General features: G+C 38.7%; 1 protein-coding gene across 1 annotated transcript in view; it reads right to left on the bottom strand.

Annotated features, from left to right (window-relative positions):
- The window catches only part of ghrhrb (growth hormone releasing hormone receptor b), a 38243-nt gene extending 15537 nt beyond the window's left edge, over nucleotides 1–22706 (bottom strand). Inside the window, exons 1-2 of the mRNA XM_029430410.1 lie at nucleotides 22356–22706; nucleotides 14212–14320 (exon numbers count right to left, since the gene is read on the bottom strand). Coding sequence (XP_029286270.1) covers nucleotides 14212–14320; nucleotides 22356–22457 — 211 coding nt within the window. The 5' untranslated portion in view covers nucleotides 22458–22706. The remainder of the gene's footprint in view (nucleotides 1–14211; nucleotides 14321–22355) is intronic.
- Between the last annotated feature and the right edge of the window lie 207 nt (nucleotides 22707–22913).

Here is a 22913-nt window from a genome sequence, read left to right as displayed (position 1 = left end):
ATGTAAGGAGATATACAAACATGTAGGCAGATATGAAAGGCTTCAATCCTTCTCCCAGCATAGGAACATTAATCATCTCCAAGTTGCTGACTCAGGGTGCCCTCTAGATCTGCATGTTCCAGATAGTTAAGGAACGGACCCCATACTTTTTAAAATAGTTCTTTAATTGAATATGTCATTTTCTCTAATGAGAAACATGCAGACAATTCTTTTAGCCATTTACCAATACTTGGACTGTTTACATTTTTCCTTGAAAGTGCTATCATGCGTTTTGCCTGTAGCAGACATAGATTTAAAAACCTTATGTTGTGTTCTTTTGGGTAACACCCTAACAAAAAAAGCCTGGGCTCCATGCTTAACTGCAATGATAACAAATACAAATACGCATTAGCCAGTTATATTGTAAGAGCTTAAGACGGGTATTCACTGTTTGTGAGGTCTTCTTGCAAATCCTCCCTCCAATTTTTAAGTTTCGCTTTGGAGGACTCGGGGGACGCAGATATAAGCAAGTTATAAAGTGCAGAAATTATGTTTTTCCCCCTACAGTCCTTTAATATTATTTTCTCTAATGGTAAGTATGGAGGTATAGATAATAATTGTTTTTGGTTTGCTCCAATAAAGCTTCTAATTTGTAAAAATTTGAAAAAATGTTTCTGTGGAATGTTGTGTTTACTTGTAAGCTCCTCAAACGACATCAGTTTATCATCATTGAGCCTATATAGATCCTGAATTTTCTGTACACCCTTATCTGACCAAACCTTAAACCCACTATCAGTTCTGCCTGGAGTGAAGTCATCATTTCCCCAAATTGGACTAAAACATGAGAGAGAAAGGGGCTCGCTCAAGTACTTCCTCACTTCATGCCAGACTCTAATCATGTTCCTAGTAACAGGGTTAGTGGGTTTTTTTGTTTCTTAAGACTAGTTGAGTACAAATACATGGGAAGAGGTAGCTCTTAAAATTGGGACTCCATCTCTCTCCAGGTAGGGAGGTTGTCGTTTGCAAAATAAAACATAGTAGTACTTAACTGAGTTGCCCAGTAGTACCAGAGAGGATTAGGACACGCAAGGCCCCCTCTATCATAGGGCATATACAGGAGGGTTAAGCGCAAGCGGGCTCGTTTGTTGTTCCACACATTTTTTTTAAATAATTTCCTTAACTTTGAAAATAAGTTTGGAGGAGGCAGGGGGATGTTTTGGAATAGATACAGCAACTTGGGGTATATGTTCACTATTTTTACACCCAAATATGTAAAATTATCTACAACAACAAACAAACAAACTGGGAGACTGATGCAGTCGGACTACTTCTCTCTTTGGAATTTAATAACATTATGGAATGATTTGGAATGATTCATTTTGTAACCGGAAAATTCATCAAATTTTCCTATCACTTCTAATAATACTGGAATTGATCTCTCCAACTCCCTGAGAAACACTATGACGTCATCAGCATATAAAGCTAAGCGGTGGTCTGATTGACCTATAGTTATACCAGAGATCTTTGGATGAGACCGAACAGCTATGGCCAGCGGTTCTATTGCCATTATAAACAAAAGTGGTGATAGAGGACACCCCTGACGGCACCAATTGTGGATCTTAATTTGTTTCGAGTTTGTATTATTTGTAAGTATTTCTGCAACAGGGTCAGTGTACAACAATTTAATACATCTACAAAAAATTTTACCACACTCAAAGCGTTCGAGGACATCAAAAAGATATGGCCATTCGACCCTATCGAATGCCTTCTCGGCATCTAACGATAAGAGAGCAGTATCTGACATTTCCTTTTGGCTATGTAAATGTTCAGTACCCTCCTGACATTATGAAACCCTTTGCGCCCCTTAATAAACCCTTACTAAGAAGAATAAGAGAAGGCTTATTGGTCTTAGAGTTTCACATCTATTGCAGGGTTTCCCTGGTTTTGGTAACAATGTCATCAAGGCTTCTCTCAGTGATGGCGGAAGGATTTCATTTTTAAAAGATTCTAATAACATATTTAAGAGGGGCGTTTGTACTTTATATTTAAACCTTTTGTAGATATCTATAGGTGGGCCATCTGGCCCTGCAGCCTTCCCAGATTTCATGTTATCAATTGCATCAGAGATCTCTTGAAATGATAATTCAGCTTCCAGACTAGGTCTGAGTTCTGTTGGGATACTAGGTATATTGAGAGTGTCTAAGAAGTTATTTTGACTTGTCAAATCTGTATTTATGTCAGAGTCGTATACATTTTCATAGACATTTTTAAAAGCCTCATTTATTTCTATAGGATCGACTACATTATCTCCCTTATTATTCTGTATTAACATAATGGATCTTTCAGTTTGTAATTGTTTAATAAGCCACGCTAATATCTTTCCAGGCTTCTCTCCTTGGTCGTAAAATGTTTGTTTGAGTCTTAGTAGACTTGCCACTGCTTTAGAAGCTGATTCATTATATTCATTTGAGTTCATTATACTGTGAACTTAGTACGAGCAGTTACTGTTGTACTTTGGGGCAGGGTTTCTGAAAGGCCTCACTCTCCAGGGTTTTTATTTTCGATTCCAACATTGTCATTTTCTGACGAGCTTTTTTGGATTTGGAGCTTGTGTGGTTAATAATTTGGTCTCTAATCAATGCTTTAAAAGCTTCCCATCTTATAGATGCTGATGTTTCCGATGTATCAGGCTTTAATTCTCTCCAGATATCCTTCAAATTGAAATCTTTCATAATATTAAGTAATATTTCCCTGCTTTTGGTGTGTGATTTATCTATGCCTCCTGACCGATCCTTTGTTGGATCCAATACACAATTAAAATCCCCTGCTATGATGTAATTACTAGTAAATGTTGTAAGCGTATAAAACAGGTCCCTGAAAAACTTTGGATCATCATTATTGGGGGCATATATGTTAACTAGATTCAGGTTTTCTGTTACTAGAGTACCCTGTACAATTGAGTATCTACCAGCCTTGTCCTTGATTACATTTGTTACCCGAAATGGTACCGATTTGTGAATTAACGTCATAACACCCCTAGCCTGAGTATAAAATGTTGCTGAATACACACATCCAGTCCACCTCCTCCTAATTCTAATATCATCCTTTGGCAGTAAATGTGTCTCTTGCAAAAAAACTATTTTAGATTGCAGACTTTTAACTCTATTCATAACCTGTTTGATTTTTTAAGTTTTTGCAGGCCTCTGCAATTCCAGGAAGAAAATTTAACCTCCACACCCTGCAACATGACCTTTGACACAGATTAGGTTACCCACATGTACATAAAAATAAAAAATACATTTAAGAAACATAACACGGATGTTCCAAACCACATCCAACCCTGTGAACCTGTAACCCCTTCCCCGAATGCCTCCACCCTAATGGGCAGCCCCCCGCCTCCTCATGTTGATACTTCCTCTTATAGCTGAGAGTCACTGTACTCATACAGCACGTGCTTCAGCTCGACTATACTTCTATTCCCAACCTTTGTTTTACATTACTAACCACCATGTAATCATAAGAAGTCCCACCAAAAGTAGTTCCACCATACTTAACTAATGGGCAGTGCTCTCAGGAGGAGCCAACATATGTTATGCCGTAACATTCCAGATTATAAAAGTAGTTATCAGAGAGAAATGTAACTTAAATCACCAATCCCCCTAAGAGCTGGCTTCAGTAGTACTTATTAACTCAACCTCATTTAAAGCTATTGCTTTCAAGCTTGTAACTTAAATACGCTATGCAACATTGGTGAGATACTGAGAAGTATGGTGTAAACATAAAAAATAAAATAAAAACAACCCAGAAATAAGTGCTAGGTCAGGGCTAACGTAATTACGTGTCCCATGTGTGGTATCAGATTCCAGAACATATAAACAGAACATTTGGTCAGTGTCAGTCATTCAGTTCAAGCAGTTCGATATGTCCAGACATATCCAAGATGCCCGACCGCAAATACTTAAAGAAAATAAGTCATGATACCTGCACACAGTTAGCCCATATTAGCCCTTTAGCCGGTCGCAGCCACAGGTTACGTTACTCAGCCTGTCCCTCCTCTCTTGCAATCCGCTCGATGAAGTTCTCCACAGCAGACGGGTTCTCAAAAGTGTGCTACTTGTCCTTGTAGGTCACCAAGAGCCTAGCCGGCATAAGCATGCCATACCGAATCCCCAGGATCCATAGTTTCTGATGGACATTATCGAACATCTTCTGCCGCTTGTGCACTCCTGCAGCCAAGTCTGGATAAAATCTCACCTGCTGGTCTTTAAATAGGATCTGTTTTTTTGCCCTGGCTGCCTTCGTTACAACCATCCTGTCCCTGTAGTTTAGGAATTTCATGATCAAAGTTCTTGGTGGGGCATTTGCATCCCTCCTCTGGCTGATTCTGTGAGCTCTCTCCAGTATACACTTTGAATTTAGCGGTGCCAAATCTAACACGTCTGGGATCCATTTTTCCGAGGAAAGCACAAGCATCCCCTCTTTCAGCATCTTCTGGCAAGTCCACCACTCTCAAATTAGATAACCTGGATCTTGCCTTCAAGTCTTCAACTTTATCCTCTAGCTTTGTGTTTTTAGCTTCAAGCGTGTTCACTTTAGCTTGCTTTGAGCTCACGTCGTCCTCGGTAGATGAGATTCTTACTTCAGCCTCTGCCATTTGTTCTGAGCATTCCCGTATCTCCTTTCTCATCCCCTCTATTGCTGTTAGCATGCCATCAAGTCTTGTGGAAAAGTCCGACTTTAGAGAGCCTATGGCAATCAGGATATCCTCCGAGCCTGCTTCCCACGTCCCGGCCTCGCCCGTCTCAACAGAGGTCATGGCTGGCGCAATGCTAGCGCTAGCATAACTATTTTTAGCTTCCACGTGTAGCTTGGATGCTCCGAAGTTTTTTAGCTTAGACTGAAGTGGTTTTGATTGTCCTTTAGCTGATTTCCCTGCTGCAGCCGGCATTTAACCGTCTTTTCCGTGGAATCGAAACGATGGGTTGACATAAAACGTGGGTAAAATTGGGATTTTAGACAGAAATTGGCGGAGCACTGATAGACGCGTCTTCCTAGTGAGCCGCCACCTAGTGAGCCGCCATAACCGGAAGTCTTCAATAGTTATTTTAACCCAAACAACAAACTTTTCCTAAAACCTCACCAAGTAGTTAGAGTTAGGGGTTACGCCTCCTTCACTTTTACAAATTGTTGTTTTTAAGTTTCACTTTTTTCAACCAAATAAGTGCAGTTTAGATAACCACGCCCATTTAATTGGCTGATAACACTCAAAATAGGTGCACCGATAAGGAAGGATTGTGGTCTTGGTTTAATACTAAACACTTAAGACTTAAAGCCTGAGACATGTACTTTCTTAACATTTAGCTAAAACAACAATCTTTCTCCGGTGTCAAAGTCCTGCACTTTGTATCCCCAAGTCTGTGACTTCATGCGGTACATAACATAGATGTAGGACTTCCTACACTATAAAAACATTAGGCAAAGAATATAATCCAGGAAGATTTAAGGTTTTCCTTAAAAAACTAATTAGCAAAAAGAAAAAGAAAAAGAAATAAATACATTTCTAGGAGACAGGATAGTAAATCGTGCTGAGGCCCTAAAACATGTAGAGATTAGTAAGAGACACGCATTATTGTCTGTTTAATGACAAACTCAAACCTGGCCGATGTGTTTGGTGGCAGTTATATAAGGATTTACCCCTCTGACATTTATGTGATCTACGCTATATTAAACATCAGGAACAAGATATGAGGCAAGCTTTTTCATTTCCAAGGGGAAGGCATGATGCGAGAACGAGAATTAGATTGACCACACGTCAATCCAAACCGATGCCATGTATTTCCTCTTCAACTGTATGGCCATATCTCAGTATTTTATTTCTTCTCTGGCTACAACTCTCCTTCACACGCTTCGCTTTCCAGTGTTGTTCATGGTTCAATAAAACATGTGTCTTGTGTTTTTCATGTACATTGCTGCTGCTGTAATATTGTTACAAAGGCCCCACTGGGATTTATACGACAGTATCTGCCCTTTAATAAAGAACGCTATGTGATAAGGGAGAAGCAGAGGTGGACGGAGAAACGGACAAGACGAGGGGGAAGAAGTGACATTCAGGACGGTGATTGTGTAGTTTAACTGACAGGTTATGGAAACATAAAGTTAGTTTTAGCTTCTGTTTAGACAGCAGACATCTCTACTCCCAGAATCTCTTCTGATGTACTTCCTGCTTCGCAAACACAGACTGCAAAGTTCCCCACTACCACCTGACACTGATAATCAAAGCAAAACTGAATATTGAATCTTGATCTAATAGGGTGAAACGACTAAACACAATATCCATTGTTTGGGATATTTATTGAGCAAATTGTGTGCAACTGGTTACTGAATCCCAGAGACAGAGTGCGGTGATAGTGACTATATTTTCCCCTGAAATACAGCAGATTATTTAAACTCAAATGACAATGTTCACGACAGGACATTTGGAATCATCTCTTAGAGACTTTTCCTGGCTTAAATCATATGTGATGCATCGAGTCGCCTCTCCGGAGAACAGCAACTTCTTTCTTGCAAATGCGACCTCATGTTAGTAATGAAAGTCATTGTTTTCCCAGCACATTTAAAATACATAATAGCCCTCAGAGTCTTGCCTATTTCATCACAGTTAGGGAGGGTATTATATTAAGTGTTGGAGTAAATTCACTAGGGCTGTGAATTGTTATTTGTATTATCAATTGATGTTTTTGTATTAATTGATCAAATATTTAGTTTATAACATCAACAAATGAATGAAATCATCCTGGTGGTTAAGACACTATTCTGGCTGTCATGCTCTTCTTTATCACACCATGTTTCCTCACTGTTTCTCTGTCACTATCCAATAGAGAATCATCTTAAAGTGGTCCTAAAGTGGACAAGTTGTTTTGCTTTAACTTATCAGCATGAACCAAATGTTGCACAATGTAATGGCTACAGAATAATGTCACCACCTGCATTTAGATTTGTTCCTGTAAGCTTCGCTTTCACTATGCAATTCTGTCTATTACCGGGTTTACGATCTACCGGGAAAATTAAGGGTTGATTTACAGCACAAAGGAAGTGCGTCAACCATTGCGCAACTCAAACAGGAAGAGGACGGGAGAGCACTTTTTCCACGGTAGCTATCAGAAGCTATCGCAGATACCAAAGAGTATCAATGTAGCGTTTTCATTTACTATCCCCAGGAGCAGAAATGGCGAACAGTAGAACAACCAAAGTAACTACGGGAAACAAAATTAGTGTGTGCTGTGTGTGCTGTGAGATGCAGACAAGTTATCTGATTGTGTTTATAGACCTATCCTTTCAGCAACAAAATGTTCTTTGTTACTATCCTCCTCCGGTATTTGGTCTGTGTAATTAGTTAGAAAATGACAATTGCGAGTGACCACAAAGAGACGGAGAGGTAAGGACAGTTATGCTATTTAATGATCCGTGGAAATGTCAACAGTGTGAAAGCCATGTGGACCACGTGACCTCTTTCTTTCTCGCATTTAGATCCATGAGGCTGGCTGTTGCTCACTGTGTGTCTAATTAGAAGTGTCCTTTGAAAGTGGACAAGACTGTTAATCCCCTCTCACTGTTTACTCCAACATTCCTTCCTCATTTCCTCTCTGTCGCTGACTTCCCGGGTTTCTGCTCTGATGGTTTTTCCTGTGGGACTGGAGGTGTGAAGGTAATTAACCTCAAGTAGACGACACATCTGCCCCCTCTCTCCAGCGGACAGTTGTTGATAACTCAAGAAAGAGGAAAGGGCACAAAGTAAATGTGAGAGTGTGTTTTTACCTGTTTTGGTCCTTTTTCTCAATTTTAGGCAAATATCACCGCACTAACAACCATAAATTGTGCAGTGTTTTGTAACATTATGAAGCCTCATTATTTCCCAATCACTCATGATCCGTATCGCCTCTCTTCATTCCACCCATCTGTTAGTCCCTCATTTAGTCACATCTGATGGGTTCTTCCACTCTTCCTGATGAATTATTCTGAATGGATTTGCAGGTGGATCGTGTTTCTGAGCGCACCTGTTTGACCTCATATTCAAACTAACGACTTCTCAATCTTTTCATGCATTTAGAAAAACAGCAGCAAAAATGTGCTCGGCTATCAAAAGTCAAAGTAGCCCTTTTACAAAGTTATGCTTGTTAAATAAACCTTTTTAAATTGATTTTCATTGCATACAGAACAGGTGAAATAGCTTTGTAGAATTAGACCAATGAATCAACATCCACATCTCAAATTTAGTTTCTATAGTCTTGTGTTGCTTTTCCCTCGTTATAGTGAGTCAGGTTGTCTAAAATTAATACAAGTTCAACATGTCTATAATTTGATTCTTGCAGGTGTGATGGTGAAAACAAAGTTAATTTGAATGCATGAATTACTTATTTTTGCGCTCAAATTGATAATTTATGTGCACAAACAGGGGTGGGGCCAGATCCAGGGGGATGGCATGTGCACAAGAATGTCTTTATGCAGCTGCTGTTATCATCTCTTGTTGGAAAGTCAATCAAATGACCACAAAGAGACAAGAAACAACCACGATCTCCAGTCTCAACTAAATACTGAAGTTCAGCTTCAAGAGAATGGAAGGAACAAGAACAATGGTTAAAAGCTAAAATATAAAATATAAAATATAAAATATAGAGGAATAAATTAAGTTTTTGTAGGCACCTCATTATGCTGCTAGCCTCCTGCTAGACATAGATGTTGAATGATTTTACTGTGCACAAGTTATTAATGTAATTCATGTGAAAACATTATAGTTAATTATGTGCACAAAAATAACTTCTTTTTCAATTGTTTAATTCCATTATCAAGATGAGTCTTTAGGTAAATACTAGATCCTTGTAAAATATCACCAGGAAACAGGCAACAGCTGCTTCAGAAGCACGACTAGCCATCGTTCATTAGCTGACCCAACTAGACAGCGAGCAAACATAGCCAGTCTTGTCAGCCTTTTACCACCCGACTGTTCAAAAGGATAACACACTCGCTTGATCAAGCACACATCTTTAATAAATCTACTTGATTAGTATACATTTTTGATGGAAGTTAATTAAAGCCAATTAATTAAATTATGGTTACTGTATAACATAGAGGTCATTTGTTTCATAAGTGTGTAGGAAGACCCGGGTGAAGACATAAATCTGTAGGGGGTCTTTTGATTTTCGTGAGTGGGCCCATAATAGGCAGCACCGGCCGGAGTGTATTGATTAGCTGATTATACCATTTAAGTAGAACATCCCTATCTATATGAAGCATAAGCACGTCTGACATTTCACTGATCTGGAAACAACATAGGTGCAGACAGTTAATGACATTTCATATAGTTAGCATCCTAGGACCCTAACCCAGAACAAACCGCAGGCAGATGTTTTGAATTGATAAAAAAGTTAGCTTTAACAGCTGGGTTCAAAAACAGGAATACAACCAAACTGAGGCAATACAAAAAAACACCAAAGAAAAGCACCAAAAACTAAACTAACCAGGATGGTTACGTATTACAAAGGAAATAAGTTATCTTTATTGCGTTATCCTTGTTTATGATCTGTTGTATATATTTTTTAATTAAATCAAATTAAGTAAATTCTCTTAAACCATTAGATACATCTAAAATGCATTAAAACATGTCTGTTATTTTTACATTTTGGAGAGTTCAGGACTTTCTCATGGTCATCCTGTTGACAAATAAAAGCAACAACATTAATCATGGCTTCATTCCGTTCAGGTGTGCTACTGCAGGGACAAGGCATTGTGCATGCTGGGCATAAGAAATGTCGACTCGTTAGCTACACCTGTGCTGTTCAGTCTAAATGTAGATATATTTTAAATATTATATATTGATATTAAAAATAAAATGAACATTTCCTTTTGAAATGTAGCAGAGTAAACATTAAATCTTCCAAAAATGCTAATACGGTACAAATTGTACAATTATTATTATTTAGGAGCCGACGTGCACACCTGACAAATCTCTACCATCCAAACAAGACAGTTATTTCAACTTCCTGTCAGGAGGTGACTTTGAAACAGACATGTTAAGAAAGAGAAGCATGTTCCAGCCTCTACTAGTTTGTCAAGCACCTATTAAACACTTTTTACTTCAATAACCTGCATGAAAATCAATCAAGTGAGTTGATTGAGGCGGAGATGTGAAGTCGCACTTGCATTGGCTTCTTTTTACATGCTTCACTATCAGTAGCTTATTCTTCAGCTGCTTGGCCACTTGCTTACTATCAACGTCCAGTCCTATTCATGCAGGTTTACAGCGCGGACACTATAACCTGACACTTCTCCCGATCACTCTGCGGACACGCTCAGGCCAACACCATAAGCTGCCACAGAGCCATCCAAACCATCTAACCCTACACTGCCTCTAACTTACTATTATAATATAATATGTATGTGTATATAACATAACGTTTGAGTGACTGATTGAATGCGTGTGTGTTTGTGTTTGGTGGGGTGGTTAGGTCACTTGGAAGACCATATGGGAGAAGTTGGGAACAGCGTTGTAAGATTTGACAGGACAAGTGAACCGGTGCATCAGTTTTCTTCAGTCAGTGTTCAGTCAGGGCTATCGTTCCTGCCGCTTCAAATGCTTATTATCACGTTTTTGCTTTGGACGATAACAGGAAAGGGTGACAAATTATGCAATTAATTCCAAGCGACACCAGCTGTGTCATGCACAGACCTCAGGTGAGCAGATGACTGTCTCACCGAGTGTCTAGCTTTCATAACAACCTTTTCAAAGTGGAGAGACGTCGATACGCGAGAGCGGAGCTTACCTGACTGGAATGACCGTGTCGCATAACTCAAAACACTTACAAACAAAGACAATTCATATTTTGAGTGTAACTAACATGCTCTCAGGCAGCATCTCAGATGGAAATGAAGCACGGTCCATCTGAAGGACAAGCTGTTCCAGTGGTTGCTCCAGTTTTTTTTTCTCTGAGGCATTGAAGGGAGGATAAAGGATGAATGTCTTCTGATTCAGTTGGCTCATCTCCTACCTGAGCTGCACAGATTAAACGAGGCATGGCAAGGTTGACCAATCCACCTTTTATCCAGGCAGCTCCTCAACTGATTAGTTCCCTTGATTGTTTTGGTTACTCTGCCAAGGGAAGGACGGTAATTTGATAACAGGAAGCAAATGCGCTTGATGCCTTGGATTAAAAAATCACCAGCGACAAGAAGGCATAAATTAGACTGCTGTGTGTGCTGCAGTGAGCTTTACATACCGGTTTGTTCTGTGTGATGATGCACCGACTGCTTCATCACCTCAAGTTGTTCTGTGTTACAGTCATGACTATTATTTACAGCATAAATGGATTATAAAAACTTGATGTTTTTCTCACCAAAGGAAAAAAAAAGTCTGAAACAAGATTTAATGTCTCCACATCCAAAAGTTGTTTCCTTTCCTACAGTAAGAAACAAAATATTGTTCACCATGCTCTAATGAAGAGGACACTGACATTAAGCAAATAATGCAAAATAATGCTTCTGGTATTAGAAAGTGAAGATATATAGTAAATCCATCAATCTCTTCTGTACCTTTCTTAAATCGATAGTTCAAATGTTTTGAAGCAGGGTTGTATGTGGTACTTGTAGTGTATTAAAATCAATGTTGGGGAGTAGTGAACATGTAATTAAACTAGTAGTAGTAAGTAGTAAATTACATTTTGCAGTTGCTTGCTGATATCACATTCTTATTTGCATATAATGATTCCAGTAGTGAAATTACCGTTTTAGTTTTCCTGTGTGCACTTAACTATTAACTATTTGACAATAAAATGTATTTTTATTTATATTTACCATAGCTTCTCTACTGTAATTAAAACGCCTTTGACAAAGCCCGCCCCCTTTTTCTTTAAATATAAGTTAAATATTTTCTATAGTGGGGTATTCTATTTATTTGGTTCATGTATGACATGTGAACAAGTGGGAACTTTTTAAAAGTTGATGACGGTCGGCACGAACCTAATTTGGAGAAGGAGACAGAAATACTGGCACAGAAGCTAAGCCATATATAGGCTGTGTGTATTGTGTGACTTTGGTGTTTTAAAGGGTTAGTTTGGATTTACTGAAGTCACCTAGTAACACAAACAAACTAACCGATAAAGGCAGCGGTAGACCAGGAACTGCTGTGTTCTGCAAGGTAAAGTTATTCTTTTTGTCAATGGAGTCTGGTGGCTTTGAAGTTAGCATAGATAACGGATTCAGTTTCCCTTTGGACAGGGCTGTCTGACAGGGGGCTTAGGTGGGCTTTTCTTTTAGGTGGCTTAAATACATTCTACTGCTGCCCCCATCGACAGCAGTACATTGCCTCCCATGCTGGTACTCCTGTCTGTTTCTCCAAGCTGGGCGCATGTCGACCGCCATCTATTGTAGGTGACTATGGATAAGTACCTCATACAACCCCACCTAACAGTACTTTTAATTCCACCCAAACATTTCTAAGTGTTTTTAGACTTAACACTCGTAAAATGATGCATTTTAAGTACTGATGTCACATAGTACAGTCTCTGTGTTGAGGTTCAAATATCCTTTGTCATTACATTATCTTTTTATGAAATTTGGAGGTTTTTTTATCTACCAAAAAATATGATTTTGAGAGCTGTTTCTCTTATATTGGATGAAATCACAATGGTATGATTCTCTGAGAGGGAAACTGCCAGGGAGGCGGTGTTTATGCTTTTATGAGGTGCCTCCATACAGTTATAATCAATTCCCTTGGCATAAACATGGGAGCTCACTGATTTTTTCTTCAACTCCTGACATTTACTGTTGAAGCTCAAACGCATTTCACTCCCTTCAACATCCTCTGAAGTAGGGGAAGAGGAGGGGGATAGAAAAAGTGATCTTCAGCCTATTATAATAAGTTAAACATGAAAATCTAGTCAGATTTTAACGGCATCTCCTGACTGCAACTAAACTAGATTTGATACGTTGAACATTTGAATTTGTGCGATGCTGAAAAATCTGTAATTTGCCTTCAAACTCAAACCTTAGAACATGTCAAATGCAGTCCTGAATGTCTGTAATTTCACAACATGACATAACTCAACCCACTCAGAATTGCTTCTGATGGCCCTCAAATGAAAGTTCCTCCACAGAGAGAGCGGTTTTCTGAGATCGAATGTCAGGATGGAGCAACACACCAGCTGATATTTGGTGGGAAATGGTTTTGGTCTGAAAACAGAAAAAATCCAGAAAAAAGAACGAGCAGAGGACTCCAAACTTTCTGGATTCATCCAAACTTTCTATTTCTTTTTTTTTTTCCAACACAACATAATTTCTGTCAAATGTTGTATTTGTACTATGTTGTTTATCCTGTACACACGACATCTATTGCACGTCTGTCCGTCCTGGGAGAGGGATCCCTCCTCAGTTGCTCTCCCTGAGGTTTCTTCCATTTTTTCCCCTTTAATTTTGGGGTTTCTTTTAGGAAGTTTTTCCTTGTGCGATGCGAGGGTCTAAGGACAGAGGATGTTGTAACCTGTACAGTCTGTAAAGCACACTGAGACAAATGTATAATTTGTGATATTGGGCTATACAAATAAATTTGATTTGATTTGATTTGAGGATAGCAGAGTAATTTACATTGAAATTAGAATACCATTACTGATGTCGGTCATCATGCAAGCCAAACTTCTTTGGGGCCTTCCCAAGAAAAAAAAGAAAACAATGATGAAATTGACAAATATATTCAAAGACTTGTGTTGGATTATTTTAAAACCTCACAAAAAGTCAGTATATATTGTGGTATATTTCGGAGTAAAGCAAAAATGTTATAGAATATTACAAAATATACTTATTTCAGTCCGTCAAGTCAAAGATATTTACAATATAAAAATAAAAAGACACCAAAAAAAGATTTAATTAGCCTACAAAGGGATTCACCATTACAAAAACACACCTTCTTGGTTTCTTGGTTTTGTAAAGATGGTGTATTGACTAATATTAATTCTCTAGAGCGTTACCCTGACCTTCAACATAACCACTAAATACCCAAAACCAACTCTCACTCTAACTTTAGTCAAAGCTTGATTCTAATCTTACCTATAAAACCAAGTGTTAGGACTAGAGAGAGTAGTACACCTTGTGGGGACCATATGTTTGTCCCCACATGGGACACTGAGTCCCCACTATGTATGTGTGTTTAAATCTTTATTTCTGCAACAGGATTTTTAAAACACTGACCTGTCCTGGTGGAGTGGTTGTTCGCCTCCTTTTTGAGAATGTGGTTGCATTCTTCCTGAGCCTTCATGTGCTGAACCACCAGGGCGCAGTCTGGATGGATGGCCTCAGTCTAAGAAGAGAGAACACCAGAGTTGAGGTACACATGAAAACATCATCAGGATGTAGATTGTTTAAATCTACCGTATAAAAGTAGAAGGGGGCGGGGGGGCATTATAGAACAATGCTAAAATAAATGAAAGAATGTGTAACTAGCTTTTGGTTTTAAAAATAATGGTTTATAAAGCTGTAATATATTACAAGTATTAATGATTTATAGTTTATTATCTTCTGGTGGGTAGCTTAAATTGATAAGAATGTAGGATAGGCATATATAAGCAGTATGTTTCTGCCTCTCCCTTTTCCGTATTATTGTATACTAGACTGTATATTGTATATATGATTTATACTCTATTGTGTGCGATGACTGAATAAATACTACTACTACTACTACTACTACTACTACTACTACTACTACTACTACTACCACTACTAAAGTACACTATTTAGGATGATATGATAAGAAGATCATAAAACAGAAAAAGAAAGCTCCATGGCTTAATTTACAAATCCGCAAACTAAAACAAAAGTCGAGAAATCTTGAAAGTAAATGGCGTTCCACTAAATTGGAAGAATCTCGTTTAGTCTGGTTAGATAATCTTAAAACGTATAAGAAGGCTCTCGTAATGCCAGAGCAGCTTATTGCTCTTCCTTAATAGAAGAAAATATGAACAACCCCAGGTTTCTTTCCAGCACTGTAGCCAGGCTGACAGAGAGCCACAGCTCTACAGAGCCTTCTATTCCTATATCTCTCAGTAGTGACGACTTCATGAGTTTCTTTAACCATAAAATTATAATTATTAGAGATACAATTAATCACCTCCTGCCCTCCAACTAAACTGTTAAACTGTAAAGAAGTTTTACCCTTAATTAACACCTTGTTATTAAATATGATCAACCTGTCTCTATTATCTGGCTACGTACCATAATCCTTTAAAGTAGCTGTAATAAAACCACTTCTTAAAAAGCTTAGTCTTGATCCAGAGGTTTTAGCCAACTATAGGCCGATATCTAACCTTCCCTTTCTCGCTAAGATCCTTGAGAAAGCAGTTGCAAAACAGTTGTGTAATTTTTTACATAATAATAGTTTATTTGAGGTTTTCAATCTGGATTAGAGTTCATCATAGCACAGAGACGGCACTGGTGAAAGTTACCAATGACCTTCTATTGGCATCAGACAAAGGACTTGTCTCTGTTTGTGTCTTGTTAGACCTGTTGTGTCTTGCTGCTTTCGACACTGTTGATCATGACATTCTACTACAGAGACTGGAACATAATATTGGCATCAGAGGAACCGCACTAAGCTGGTTCAAGTACTATTTATCTGAGCGATCCCACAATTTGTACGTGTTAACGATAAATTCTCCATGACAGCCAAAGTTAGTCTTGGAGTTCCACAGGGTTCTGTACTTGGACCTATTCTATTCACCTAATATATGCTTCCTTTGGGCAATATTATAAGGAACCACTCTATAAACTTTAATTGTTATGCGGATGATACCCAATTATATCTATCAATTAAACCAGATGAAACCAATCAATTGGCTAAATTTCAAGCATGCCTTAAGGACATAAAAACTTGGATGTCTAGCGACTTTTTGATGTTAAACACAGACAAAACTGAAGTTATTATACTTGGCCAAAAATGCCTCCGAAACACATTTTCTAATGACATAGAAGCTTTGGATGGCATTAATTTGGCCTCTAGCACCACTGTCAGGAATCTTGGCGTCATCTTTTAACTCCCACATAAAACTAATTTCAAGGACTGCCTTCTTTCATCTAAGTAACATTGCAAAAATAAGACACATCCTGTCTCAAAATGATGCAGAAAAACTAGTCCAAGCATTTGTTACTTCAAGGCTGGATTACTGCAACTCATTGTTATGAGGTTGTCCCAAAAAGTTGCTTAAGACTCTTCAGTTGATCCAAAATGCAGCGGCACATGTATTGACAAGAACTAGGAAACGGGATCATATTATTCCTGTATTAGCTGCTCTCCACTGGCTCCCGGTAAAATACAGAATAGAATTCAAAATCCTTCTCCTGACTTACAAAGCAATTAATGGTCAGGCTCCAGCATATCTTAGAGATCTATTAGTACCTTATAAACCAACTAGAGCATTACGCTCCCAGACTGCAGGGTTACTTGTAGTTCCGAGAGCCCCTAGTTATGCTGCTATAGGCTTAGACTGCCGGGGGACACCTCCCTGCTCTCCTCCTTCTCTTCCTCTCTCCTCCCCTCCCTCTCCCCTTTCCCCCTCTCTATCTGTATGCATTTATGTACATTTATGTCACTAACTCAGCATCTGGGGCATCATCAGTTTCTGTGTCTCTCATGTGGCAGGTTGTCATTATTAAAGTTTACGTCAGGATCATGAATTGTGGCTGTGCCGGCTGCCCTGGTCCTGCTGGACACCGGGAAGCCTGGATTCATCCAAACTTTCTCTTTTTTGATCACAACATAATTTCTGTCAAATGTTGTATTTGTACTATGTTGATTATCCTGTACACACGACATCTATTGCACGTCTGTCCGTCCTGGGAGAGGGATCCCTCCTCAGTTTCTCTCCCTGAGGTTTCTTCCATTTTTCCCCCTTTAATTATGGGGTTTCTTTTAGGAAGTTTCTCCTTGTGCGATGCGAGGGTCTAATGACAGAGGGTGTTGTATCCTGTAGTCTGTAAAGCACACTGAGACAAATGTGTAATTTGTGATATTGAGCTATATAAATACATTTGATTTATTGATTTGATGATGGCAATGACTGTAATTAATTTGAAATATAATTATTGATATAGGTCAGTCTTTAACAGAAATCCCACATAATAATACAAATATAATGTAAACGTCCATAAATACTTTTTAATTTGTATAAAATAGGCAATATATGTTTCAGAGCTACCAAAAGCTAAACTTTATAAATTCATTCAGTTTCAACAATGGAATTGAGATGTTGAATACTGAGAGTTGCTAGTTCTCTTAAGAATTACAGATTTGTGTGGTGAATCAAATCTCTGCACTTCAAGCAGCATGGAGAGATGACCCATATGACTGTTTTCTGAAGGACTTTCAGTGTCTTGCCTTAAATATGATCAGTTAAACAATGCTGACCTCATGACAAGGCTCAGTCAATGTATGCTTTTCCCAGTACAATGGCCTTAAATGTTAACTCTCATCTGACTTTCTTACAATTTAAACAAAGAGAATCTCATAGGCATCACCAATACTTTGACTACTAAATCTAAAATGTTAATTTCCCACATTAAATTCATCCTTTTTGAACTATGTGGGCTATGTGCTAATGTTAGTATGAAATTCATCCGATAGTCATGTTTGTAGCTCCTCACATTTAAATCAACATAAATAATAAAATATTAAATTTAATCCAGTAGGACTACGCTGGTAGCTGGCACATAATTAAACTTTTGCACTAGCTGATTATCACATTTAGCTAGAAGCATCTATATCTGATGCAGCATAATATTGGTTTATAAGAAGAACAGTGATTCAAACATACAGAAAGCCTGCTTTGTGGGCTGTTACGTGTTTCTCACCTAGTTTTTCACCAGAGTTTGTTCACTGGCACAAACATGAAGCTATTTAAATGCAGAAAGTGCTTTTTATGTCTGCAGTGACATTGTGATTACTTATGTATCAATTTTCCTATCTTTCCTCTTTCTGCTCATGTGAGTTTGATCTAATCCTTGTTTAATACATATTGTCACTCTACCTCTCGACCCACTTTAAAACTTAAAGAGGATTTTTGTGGTTCCCCTCCAGTGATGAACCTCTGTAAGATAATCAACACCCCTGACACCTCTAACGTGGGAGTTCAACAACTTCCTCTAGAGGTCCTGACATCTCCTGTCAAGACTTCTCAGCCTTGCACTTCCTTTCACACCTTCTGAAGAACGTGAAAAAGGAGGACGACAAAGAGTCATAAAGGCCCATAATAATCTTAGACAAGGTATACATTTACATATGGCAAGAAAAATTGGATTCTAACAGCATCTCCACCCTGTGGATAAATTAATAATGTGCTATCATGTCACAAAATTGATCTATTACGTTGTCAATGAGACATAATCCCTGTCTATATAATTCCTGTTTTATTGATTTCTATGATTAATGTATTTGATTTGAAATGTGTGAGTCGTCACAGGTAGAACACCAGCCACTTGGACAGATGGAGACATTATAGGTGAGCGGGACATCATCCTCTCACAGCCCTGCAGTGTCCAGGATTAACATGAGAGGAGACATTCTCTGCTATTGGACAGAATCACCTCCTGTCCTGTTGCAGGACATTTTACCCTACAGCTGTCAAATTGTTGTCTATATGTTGATCTGGGTGTGTCTACAGTGTGTTTATGTATTTTTCATTCATTGAAAATTAGACTACCGGTAAATGTTTTTTGAAAAATATATCCTGGAGGAAAGACAATTGCTGCCTGGATTATTTATGATGTTTCTTTTAATCTTGTATTTCACAGAAGTTGCACAGTGCAGGGCTTTCACACTGAAGAATGTGGGTCTTCTGCTGTGTCCCAGGTGTGGTTAGGTTTAGACTACTAATTGGCCCGAAGAGGTAAAACAATACAAGATTAAACTAAACCGTAACACACAAAAGGGCAAGTAAGCAGAAGTTAGAGAAAGGTCTGACATGATCATTTTGTGGAGCAGTATTGTGTTTTGTCTAGTTTCCACTGGTAATTATCTTGCAAACACTTGTGGAGGTTACGACTCTCCAGGCTTGTATCTGATAAATAACACCATCAGTTCCTTACATAACGCACACTTAATGTGCTTGGATGAGACTGTAAGAGCAACATGAATGATGGCGGAGGCTCTTGTTGTCAAATATCCTCCTTATTTTATAAGAACTCTGAATTCTCTCGTTTTCTATTTGAAGGGTTATCTAATAAATCCACAGTGTCCCCTAAACACAAAACTCTACATGAGCAGAATTTACTATGAAAAGGGTAAATATTACTACAATTCAATAAAACTGGGTGGCCCATAAACCCCCTAAATGTTTAATAGTTTATACCTACAGCAGAAACAAATTAGTCTATGTAGCTGAACAGCTTGATCTGGCAGCACAGCCTCCCCGTGACACAAGACAGCGCAGCCATATCTGCCCTGCAGGTTTATGGAACAAACCTCCTTTATACAAGCAAGATAGTGACTTGCTGTCTTATGAAGCAACGCTATGTGTCATTTAACAGTTCTGATGATGTGAAGAGAATCTGGTGAAACTGTGTGTGTGTGTGTGTGTGTGTGTGTGTGTGTGTGTGTGTGTGTGTGTGTGTGTGTGTGTGTGTGTGTGTGTGAGAGAGAGAGAGAGAGAGAGAGAGCTGGAGTGCCATTTGAGCGTGCACTTTAATTATTGTTAACCCTCGATCCTAAATGGCAACAGTTTACGTGCCTGCAATGTCATTTAAATTCAATCACTGTCTTAACAGGGTCATTATTGCAGGGCGCCGATTGCCTCCAGCAACCTTTACGAAGCCGCCATCATTTAAATTTAGAATTTCACAGTGATAGAAAGGACAGGTAATTACCAGGTCTCTGATGTCATTAGAGTGTGTGCATGTGCGTGTGTGTGTTTGTGTCTTATTGGCCGTTTAATGTTTTCAATCTATATCTTACCTCCAGGTCAAGTAATTTGGAAAATTACCTTTTTATTTTTACGCTGATGATAAACAGGTATTTTGAATCCAAACAGACATTAAAGGAATAGTTTGACATTTTGAGAAATACGCTTATTAGTTTTCTTCGCTTTCAGGTTTTCACACAAGTTGGCACAGCATCTTGTACAAATAATGATGAATGTTTATGTCTTCGGTGATAACCTGAATTTAGCGCCACCATGATGTTGACATTTGTGGTTTCGAATGAAATATCTCTCACTGTGGGATAGATTACTATGAACTGTGATGCAGACATTCATGTTCCCCTTGGGATGATTTTTAAAGGCCTCAGATTTTTCCTCTCGCTCCAACCTCAGGTCAACATTTCAGGTTGTTCAAAACTTGTATGACCAAATTTCTACAAAACTAATGACATTTTAATTAGCCTCAGCCAGCAGCGTAAAACAAGGATTGGCCCGAGCGCAAATATTTATATCTTGGCCTCGCCCCTAACACACACAACCGTAAACCAGCCTTCGATGCACCACGGACAGCAGCCAAAGGGCCTTATTATCAACACTAATTCAACAGCCTGCCCCAGGACTCAACAACCAAATGTTATGACAGACAAAGATTACAGTAGGTGCGCATTTTCCAACATACGAGAGGTAACAATAGGCTAAATTGCTATCTCTGATCCCACTCCATAACAAAGAGAAACTTGTACTCAACCATTAGAAGTTCATCCTATGGGCCTAGCACTCATCAAAGGTCTTAACAACACTGATCAAGAAGAGCGTATGAAAAGTCAACGTGCGACAGGGCCCGCCTACTATAGTAAAGCTTCCTACATTTTAGCATGCTTACGCACTACAATAAGATGTTGAATATGGTAAACATTATCCCTGCTAAACATCAACATGTTAGCATTGTCATTGTAAGCATGTTAGCATGCTAATATTAGCAACTAGATCAAAGCACCGCTGGTCCTAAGTAGACCTACATCCTCACAGAGCTGCTGGCATGGCTGAAGACTCTTCATCCTGTTGATTAATGATTCCTCAAAATAATTATTTAATAATGCCATCGTTACACAACATGTCACCTCATTTATGACAGATCACAAAGGAGTTAACGGAGATCACTCATCAAGCTAAAAACTCAGTTTTCCTCATCTACACGGCAACACTGAAAACTGAGTTTCTGAAAATCTTAAAAATCTACAAAAGCTCCGTTTTCAGTGACCTAAAACTCCACCTCGCTTGGGTGAGGACAAAGCGCATAGAAAAAGCTACGTTTACAATAATATTGGGGAGGAAAAAATGTCTCCATGATGGCATTAAATCCAAGTTCAAATAAGGATCAAATGAACTCAAATAAGAATATTCTTTAACCTAAATTGTCTGCATTATTTAAATTTCAAACCGGTGCATATGCAGAAAAAAATATGAATGCTTTCTCTTTGCTGCTGTCCGTCTGGATCCAAAGGCAGCAGAGTCCAGTGAGTGTCCAGTGTTAATGGAGACACAGGAGACGCCACCGGATGTTTTCATTTATTGAATATTTCTTGGAGGTGTGTTTTTATCACTTGTTGCTCCTGTTGATAGATGAAACATTCTCTGAGATGTTTGTTTAATTTATCAAATGTTATGACTTTCCTTATTAGGACTTAAGCAAAAGTCAAGTTGATATGGCAAAGGTCTGGAATATCCAACCATTACACAGAAGAGCCAATAATGGGGTTAAAGTGGAAAATGTACCATTAAATCACCACTCAAGACAAATTAATCATCCATCAGTTTATCGTGATATCGTGATTCCATTCAGACACGTCAGACAGCACGAGGGCAGCAGGTGGATTTCTGCAGAACGCAGCCTCTCATCTAGACTGTTTGTGTTTGTGAGAATTCTTTTTTTAAATCTTGGCATAAATGTGCAATAAGTTATAAATCAGCAACACAAACACATAGCAATCTAAATGATAAAAAATAGTACAGAAATCATATAAAAACTGCTTATGATATTAAATGTCTACCTGAACTGTTCACCCTTGTATTCCACTATGATCACTCAATATGGACATATTAAAACATGTAAGAATTGTACAAACTTAAAGTATTAACAAAGCAATACATGAAAGAAGAAAATGACAAGTAAATTAACTACAAATTAACAAGCTCACTCTGATTTATCCTAGTATTTGTTAACTGATCAGTTATTTCTGGGTGGTTGAACAGGACAACATATGTAATGATGCTCTACACCTTGATGTCTTATCACAGCAAACTGATATGTTCGTACACGTGCAAACCTCCACCTGAACACTAATACTGTAAGTGCGATCGTAAACCTCATCATGCCAACCCTGCTGATCAATTAGGTTAGTGTAGCCTGACTGTTGCGCGTGGACTCACCGTCTCCAACACCGCCAGCTGCAGGAACAGAACCATGTGAAGCAATGTGGCCATACATTTCAACCACGAGCATCCAGAGATGCACATACTGTGCAATAACATTCTTCAGGTTTGTTCACTTTTGAAAACTACGAGCAAAAGAGTAATAATGCGCCTGAAGATGATATTAGTCTTCGTGAATAAGAAATGGTTTCGCTTTAAAATGTCCAAGAATCCATGAACTGAGCTGCTGCTTGTTGGTAGTTTCCAGTCGTGAATGTTGTCCGGTGTCCGGTGCAGGAGAAAGTCCGCATTACGTGCGGAGGAGAGCTGGGACTTGACTGGTGCCAAACAAGGTGCGCTCCTCCCTGAAAAGGCAGAGACGGAGCGGAGCGCACACACGCTGCAGCGGCGCACAGCTGTGCGCTGACACAGGAGAGGGGACAGGATGCGAGTCAATATCTTTACACACAGACAGCGCCCATAAAACTAACCTCATGAATAGGCCTGCTACTTAGTATTATTTTATCTGATGTGATTTATGAAAGATTTTTCTGTATAATATATATCAAATGATAC

The sequence above is a fragment of the Cottoperca gobio genome, chromosome 4 (genome assembly GCF_900634415.1).
Source record: "Cottoperca gobio chromosome 4, fCotGob3.1, whole genome shotgun sequence".
NCBI classification, from domain to species: Eukaryota; Metazoa; Chordata; class Actinopteri; order Perciformes; family Bovichtidae; genus Cottoperca; species Cottoperca gobio.
The sequence above is the reverse complement of the archived record's forward strand: the minus strand, read 5'-3'. Positions and strand labels throughout refer to the sequence as shown.